This window comes from Nicotiana tomentosiformis, chromosome 8 (assembly GCF_000390325.3).
Source record: "Nicotiana tomentosiformis chromosome 8, ASM39032v3, whole genome shotgun sequence".
NCBI classification, from domain to species: domain Eukaryota; kingdom Viridiplantae; phylum Streptophyta; class Magnoliopsida; order Solanales; family Solanaceae; genus Nicotiana; species Nicotiana tomentosiformis.
This window is the reverse complement of record NC_090819.1, coordinates 68,297,322-68,306,114: the sequence shown is the minus strand read 5'-3', so window position 1 is coordinate 68,306,114 and position 8,793 is coordinate 68,297,322. Positions and strand designations below refer to the sequence as shown.

Sequence of the window (8,793 nt, the reverse complement as noted above, 5' to 3'; positions counted from 1 at the left end):
TCTGCACTCACTATGGCAACACAGGGCACTTTAAAAAAAACTGCAAGGCCAGATTTCAGTCACAACAGAAAAACAAAGTTTTTGAAAAAGTAACTACTGGTAGAGAACCTAGTCCCTTATATGAAAAACGCATGATTCTTGCTAGGACCAGAAGATGCCTCATTCACCCCTTTCCTTATTACAAGGGACCCAAACTCGTTTGGGTTCCTAAGTCTAACCCCTGATTTTCTTGTGCAAGGAACAGTGAAAGGAAGCAGACTACAATAGTACATGGATAGTGGCTGCTCAAAGCACATGACCGGAAGTACAAATGATTTCCTTTCACTTAAATCCCTGCAAGGAGGGAGTGTATCCTTTGGAAATGGCAAGAAAGGATACATTCTAGGAGTTGGAAGGATTGGGAAGTCTCTCTCACACTCAATCGAAAATGTGTACTACTTGAACGGGTTGAAATACAGCTTCCTAAGTGTTTCCCAGATCTGTGACAAGGGAAACAAGGTAGAATTTATGTCAAAAATATGTACAGTCACAAACCTAGTGACTAGTGAGGTGGTGCTAGTAGCAAAAAAATACAAAAATATCTATGTTGCTGATTTTAAGTCTCTGCAGAATGGTGATCTCAACTGTTTAAGTGATATTGATGATGATGCTGAATTATGGCATAGGAGGCTAGGTCATGCAAGCTTCACGTTGCTGAACAAATTGGTCAGGAAGGACCTGGTTCGTGGTCTGCCCAAGTCAAGTTTCAAGGATCACAAAGTGTGTGATGCATGTGTAAAAGGCAAGATAGTCAGATCCTCATTCAAGCCCAAAAAGGAAGTCAGTAACTCAAGGTCACTTGATCTTCTTCACATGGATCTATGTGGACCCATGAGGGTGGCAAGTAGGGGAGGAAAGAAATATATCTTCGTTATAGTTAACGATTACTCCAGATTCACCTAGACTCTGTTTCTTAGAACCAAGGATGAAACCTTTGAAGTGTTTGTTGCCTTCGTCAAAAGGATTCAAGTAAAGATGGGTAATAATGTAGCTTGCATCAGGTCTGATCATGGGACAGAGTTTGACAAGTCCAAATTTTGATCCGTTAACCATCTGAAACTCACCCGAGGCCCTCGGGACCTCAACCAAATACAACAAAAAGTCCTAAAACATCATACAAACTTAGTCAAAATCTCAAATCACATAAAACAACGCTAAAACCATGAATCATACCCCAATTCAAGCTTAATGAAACTTAAAAATTTCCAACTTCCACATTCGATGCCGAAACTAATCAAATCAATTCCGATTGACCTCAAACTTTGCATACAAGTCATAAATAATATAATGAAGCTAAGAAAATTTTCAGAACTAGATTCTGACCCCGATATAAAAAAGTCACCTCCCCGAACAAACTTCACAAAAATTCAACTTTCGCCATTTCAAGCCAAATTCCACTACAGACTTCCAAAAAAATTTCGGACACGGTCCTAAGTCGAAAATCACCATACGGAGCTATTGGAATCATCAAAACTCTATTCCGGGGTCGTTTACACATAAGTCGACATCCGGTCACTATTTCAACTTAAACTTTAAACCTTGGAACTAAGTATTCCAATTCATTCCAAAACCTCACCGGACCCAAACTAATCATCCTGGCAAGTGACATAACAACTGTAAAGTATAAATTGAGCAGTAAATGGGAGAACGGGGTTGTAATACTCAAAATGACCGATCGGATTGTTACATTCTCCCACTCTTAAACAAACGTTTGTCCTCGAATGGGTTTAGAATTATACCTGGAGTCTCAAATAGGTGTGGATATTTGCTCCACATCTCCCGCTCAGTCTCCCAAGTAGTTTCTCTGACTGGCTGGCCTTTCCACTACACTTTTACTGAAGTTATATTCTTTAATCTCAACTTTCAAACCTGCTGGTCTAAAATGGCCACCGGCTCCACATCATAAGTCAAATTACCATCCAACTACACTGCACTGAAATCCAAAATATGAGATGGATCCCCGACATACTTCCGGAGCATAGATACATGAAACACTGGATGAACACTCGATAGACTAGGCCGCAATGCAAGTTCATAAGCCACCTCTCCAATCTTCTTAAGCACCTCAAACAGCCCAATATACCGAGGGCTCAACTTGCCCTTCTTCCCGAACCTCAACACACCTTTCATAAGTGAAATTTTGAGCAGAATCTTCTCCCTAACCATGTAAGCAACATCACGGACCTTCCGGTCGGCATAACTCTTTTGTATAGACTGCGCCATGTGAAGCCGCTCCTGAATCAATTTAACCTTCTCCAAATCATCCTGAACCAAATCAGTACCCAATAGCCTAGTCTCACCTGGCTCAAACTAACCCACCGGAGACCGACACCATCTCCCATATAAAGCCTCATACGAAGCCATCTGAATGCTCGATTGGTAGCTATTATTGTAAGAAAACTTTGCGAGTGGCAGAAATTGATCCCAAGAACCCCCGAAAAATATATAACACAAGCACGTAACATATCTTCCAATATCTTAATAGTGCGCTCGAACTGTCCGTCCGTCTGAGGGTGAAATGTTGTACTTAGTTGAACCTGTGTACCTACTTCTCGTTGTACTGCTCTTTAAAATTGTGATGTAAACTGCGTACCCCGGTCAGAGATGATAGATACTGGTACGCCATGAAGCCTAATAATCTCGCGAATGTAAACCCGAGCCAGCTGCTCCGAAGAGTAAGTAGTAACCATAGGAATGAAATGAGCTGACTTGGTCAACTGATCTACAATCACCCAAACAGCATCAAACTTTCTCAAAGTCCATGGGAGCCCAACAACGAAATCCATAGTGATTTTCTCCCATTTCCATTCTGGAATCTCTAACCTCTGAAGCAATCTGCCTGGTCTCTGATGCTCATGCTTTACTTGTTGACAATTTAAACACCGAGCTACAAACCTAACTATATTTTTCTTCATTTGCCTCCACCAATAGTGATGCCTCAAATCCTGATACATCTTCGCGGCACCTGGATGAATGGAGTACCACGAACTATGAGCCTCCTGGAGAATCAACTCACGCAAACCATCTACATTAGGCACACAAAGCCTACCTTGCATCCGTAATACACCATCATCCCCAATAGTGACTTCCTTGGCATCATCGTGCTGAATCGTGTCCTTAAGGACAAGTAGATGAGGGTCATCATACTGACTCTCTCTGATACGATCATAAAGAGAAGACTGAGAAACTACACAATCCAAAACTCGTCTCGGCTCAGAAATATCCAATCTAACAAACTGGATGGACAAGGCCAGGACATCCAAGGTTAAAGGCCTCTCTACTACTGGTAGATAGGCTAAGCTGCCCAAACTCTCCACCTTATGACTCAAGGCATCGGCCACCACATTGGCCTTTCCGGGATGATAGAGAATGGTGATATCATAATCCTTAAGCAACTCCAACCACCTCTGCTGCCATAAATTAAGATCCTACTATTTAAACAGATGTTGTAGACTTCGGTGATCGGTATAAACCTCACAATAGACATCGTACAAATAATGCCGCCAAATCTTCAAGGCATGAACAATAACTGCTAACTCAAGGTTGTGGACTGGATAATTCTTCTCATGTATCTTTAACTGTCTGTACGCATAGGCAATCACCCACCGTTTTGCATCAGCACTGCACCAAGACCAATACGCGATGCATCACAATATACAGTATAAGACCTTGAACCTGTAGGCAACACCAATACTGGGGTTGTGGTCAAAGCTGTATTGAGCTTTTGAAAACTCTCCTCACATTCCTCGGTCCACCTGAACGGAGCACCCTTCTGGGTTAATTTGGTCATAGGTGCAGCAATAGTAGAGAAATCCTCTACAAATCGGCGATAATACCCTGTCAAGCCAAGAAAACTCCTGATCTCAGTAGCTGATGACTGTCTGGGCCAACTCTGCACTGCTTCAATTTTCTTCTGATCTACCTGGATCCCCTTGTTCATTACTACATGACCCAAAAATCTTACTGAATCAAGCCAGAATTCACACTTTGAAAATTTTGCGTAGAACTTCTTTCCTCTCAAAGTCTAAAGCACAGTCCTCAGGTGTTGTTCATGATTCTCCCGGCTCAAGGAGTACACCAGAATGTCATTAATAAACACAATGACGAATGAGTCAAGATAGGGCTAAAATACACTGTTCACCAAATGCACAAATTTTGCTGGGGTGTTAGTCAGCCCAAATGATATTACAAGGAACTCGTAATGACCATACCGAGTCCTGAAGGCAGTCTTTGTAATATCTGGTTCTCGAATCTTCAACTGATGATATCCTGACCGTAAATAAATTTTCGAGAACACTCTGGCACCCTGAAGCTGATCAAATAGGTCATCAACACGTGGCAATGGATACCTGTTCTTCGCTGTAAACTTGTTCAACTGGCGGTAATCAATACACATCCGCATAGAACCATCCTTCTTCTTCACATAAGACAGGAGCACCCCAAGGTGATACACTGGGCCGAATGAAGCCCTTTTCAAGTAACTCCTGTAACTGCTGTTTTAATTCTTTTAATTCTGTTGGGGCCATACAATATGGTGGAATAGAAATGGGCTGAGTGCCCGGTAACAAATCAATGCCAAAGTCAATATCCCTGTCGGGTGGCATACCCGGAAGATCCACTAGAAATACATCAGAAAAATCCCTTACTACAGGAACTGACTCCACGGTAAGAGTATCAACACTAACATCTCTCACATAGGCTAGATACGCATCGCACCCCTTCTCAACCATTTGTTGAGCCTTAAGAAATGAAACAACCCTACTAGGAACATGATCCAAGGTACCTCTCCACTCTAGCTACGGTAGACCTGGCATAGCCAATGTCACCATATTGGCGTGACAATCAAGGGTAGCGTAATAAGGTGACAACCAGTCCATGCCCAAAATAATATCGAAACCCATCATACTGAGCAGTAATAAATTAGCTCTGGTCTCAAAACCACTGATAACAATCAAACATGACCGACACATGCGGTCAACAATAATAGATTCATCCACGAGTGTAGATACATAAATAGAAGAACTCAAATAATCACGGGATACGCCCAAATAAGGGGCAAAATAAGATGACACATAAGATTAAGTGGAGCCTGGATCAAATAAGACTGATGCATCTCTATGACAAACTGGAATAATACATGTGATAACAGAATCAGATGCAACTGCCTCTGTCCTAACAGGAATGGCGTAATATTTGGCCTGGCCTCCCCCTCTAGGGCGACCTCTACTTGTCCGACCTCCGCCTCTAGCTTGATGTGCAGGTGGAGTGACAACTGGTGTAGTAATCATGGCCTGTGAAACCTGAGGGCCCTGTGGAATGGGTGGGGCCTGAGCAATCTGTGGAGGTGCACCCCTCCTAAGTCTGGGACAATCCCTCATGATATGACGAGTGTCACCACACTCAAAATAAGCCCTCAGAGAACGTGGCTGCTAAGACTGGCTCGGGCCTAGTCAGCTGGACTGACCGCTGAAAGCACCCCGTACAGGAGGTACATTAGACACTGGCGGTGCATAATATAGAACTTGAGGTCTGGGAGTAGCCAGAATATCGTTGGAAGCTGGAAGTGCTGAATGAATAGGACAGTTCACATAGCCTCTACCATAACGGGCTGCAGCTGGGGCACAAGAATTGTTATATGTGACAGAATCTCGAGGTCTCTTAACTTCCCTTTCTTCTCTCTCCCGAGTCTGCATACTTTCTAATCTCCTAGAAATTTACACCACCTGTTGGTATGTGATGTCCATCTCAAGTTCTCGGGCCATACTAAATCTGATACTAGGGTGGATTCCCAGAATAAATTGACGAACCCGCTCTCAAACAGTAGCAACTAAGGCTGGTGCATGCCTAGCCAAACCACTGAATTGGACCGCATATTCTAACACGGTCATAGAACCCTGGCGCAGTTGCTCAAACTCTGCACACCATGCATCTCTAGGACTATGAGGAACATACTCCCTCAAAACCATATCTGAAAATTGAGTCCAAGTGAGTGAAGTTACCTCAGCCGGACTATCCAACTTATATGCCCGCCACCACTAGTAGGCCGCTCCTCTAAGCTGGAATTCTGTGAAAGAAACCCCACTGGAATCCACAATACCCATAGTACGGAGGATATGATGACATTCATCAAGAAAACCCTGAGCATCCTCTGAAGCTAAACCATTGAATCTGGGAGGGTGGTACTTCTTGTACCTCTCGAGCCTGAGCTGCTCCCCCTCTGAAACTGCTGCCCTAATCTCGGGCCGAACTGGGACAACTGGCTGCACAAGTAATACCCCTGGGGCATGGTCAACCTAGGCCCGTGACTCTGGAGTACGAGCGGCGGGAGTCTGTGCCCCTCCCCCGACCTGATATGTGGCAGGAGCAAGTGGAATTAGCCCTGCCTGAGCTAGAGTGCCAAACATGCTCAAAACCTGGGCAAGAGTCTCCTGAAGTGCAGGGATAGTAACAAGCGTCTCAAGTGCCTGCTCTCCAACTGGAGCTACTAGTGGCTCCTATGTAGCAGCTCGTGCATGTGCTCTGGCTACACCATGTGGTCTTCCTCGGCCTCCGGCTTAGCCTCAGCCCCGGCCCCGGCCTCTTGTGGCTCAAACAGGGGGCGTGGGTGTCTGATCATCAGATCCAGTTGTGCGTGTCCTCACCATCTGTGAGAGAATAGAAAGACAAGAGTTTAGAATTTCCAAGTCAACAAATGTGCACGATAAGGAATCAAAGAAGTGAACATTTTTCCTAACAGTTCCATAGCCTCCCAAAGATAAGTACAGACGTCTCCAAACCGATCGGCGAGACTCTACTAAACCTGCTTGTGACTCATAACACCTACGAACCTAGAGCTTTAATACCAACTTGTCACAGCCCCAAATTCCATCTGTAGGATATCGTGATGGCACCTAGTCTCTAAGACTAGGTAAGCCTATCAATGCGGAATAATTGAATATAAATTGAAATTTAATCCTCAACAGTCGAATAAATAAGGACTGCTAATTTAACAATTTCTACTCCCAAAACCCGGTAGTAATAAGTCACAAACTTCTAAGAATTTATTCTCAATGTCTCTATATATCAGAGTCTAAAGGAAATAAGGAAGACAACATAATAAGATAGAAGGGGACTCCGGAGTCTGCGGACGCTGGCAGATATACCTCGAAGTCTCCTCGTACGGCTAATTCACTGATGCCTGGTCTGATAAGATGTACCTGGATCTGCACAAAAAGATGTGCAGAAGCGTAGTATGAGTACACCACAACGGTACCCAGTAAGTGCCAAGCCTAACCTCGGTAGAGTAGTGACGAGGTCAAGTCAGGCCCTACTGGAATAATAAAAGACAGGGAGAAATGTTTAACAATATAATAATAGTAATGACAATGGAAATGAATAAAGTAAGTAGTATGTCACAATTTTACTTCACAGAATAAGGACAAGTAATACCTCGCAGAAGGAAAACAAAAATTTACAACTTTAAAGAAATCACCAAAATAACCAAAGGCAAATGCAGCCATAAAGAAATATCAACAAGGGCACTCCCGAGGTACCGCCTCGTAGTCCCAAATAATAAATAGATTCACAATATCTCATTTTCTTATATCACCGCGGGAGCCTTCACTTTTAATTTTAAAGAAAATATTTTTTCCGAAATAGCATCTCGCATTTTATCCACCCTTATCACACCGCATAACTTCTAGTAGTTCCCCTACAAGCCACGCGTGTTAAGCCACCCTTATCCCACCGCATGCGTTTCAACACCCAGACCTTATACCACCATATGCATATCAATATCATAATATATCATAATTTGCACCTCAAGTGTACAAATATTTCAACTTGCCAAAATAAATCAACAACAAGAATATTTTCCACAATAAGGAGCTCACGGCTCAATCACAATGAGTACAAAGTATCATAAAATATTCAAAAAAATAATATACATTATTTTCACAATACGGAGCTCACGTCTCAATCACAATGAATACAAAAATCTTCACAAAATATTCAGCAAAAATAATATTCCACAAATTTAACATCTTGACTTAACATCAAATTTTTAAATGTAAAATACTTCATTTTTAATAATATTTAAATTAAGAAATCCAAACTTCAAATAATGCACGAAACAAAAGAAATAGAGTTTCAACTAAAAAGGTAAAACACTTAGTAGGAACACGTCAGGAAAATTTAAAATAAGAAAATATATTAATGATGATGAATATAACAGAATAAAATAATTTAATTAATATGCAACAGTACTCTACATAATTTAAAGACATAATCTTCCACATTTAGCCATTGTACACACTTGTCACCTCGTATACACGACTTTCAACACATCAACATTTTCATATCAATACCAATCCTAAGGAAAATTTCCCCCACACAAGGTTACACAAGTCACTTATCTCAAACCACGCTCAATCAGTAAAGTAGTATGCCTTTTCCTCCATTTTCCGACTCCGATTGGCTCGAATCTAATCATAATTAATTAGATTCAATCAATACAAATTATAGGAATAAAGTCTATAAGAAAATATAATTTTTCTAACAAAATTCGAAATTTAACCCAAAAATTGCTTGTGGGGCCCACGTCTCGGAATTCGACGAAACTCACAAAATTCGACAACCCATTCAATTATGAGTCCAGCCATACTAGTTTCACTCAAATTCGACTCCGAATCGACATCGAAATCTCAAAAATTCGTTTTATGAGATTTCTACAATTTTCACCAAATTTTCATCTCAAAACACTAATTAAATGATGAA

The 8,793-nt window shown here is 41.9% G+C and overlaps 1 protein-coding gene across 1 annotated transcript; it reads left to right on the top strand.

The window, feature by feature from the left end:
• The first annotated feature begins 270 nt into the window (after nt 1-270).
• LOC138897634 (uncharacterized mitochondrial protein AtMg00300-like) lies at nt 271-942 on the top strand. Its single transcript, XM_070183628.1, has one exon. The coding sequence runs from the start codon at nt 271-273 to the stop codon at nt 940-942; it is 672 nt and encodes a 223-aa protein (XP_070039729.1).
• The last annotated feature ends 7,851 nt before the right edge of the window (nt 943-8,793 follow it).

What these genes read in the sequence shown, in the direction of transcription:
- LOC138897634 (XM_070183628.1), top strand. Translation starts at nt 271, where the DNA reads ATGGATAGTGGCTGCTCAAAGCACATGACCGGAAGTACAAATGATTTC.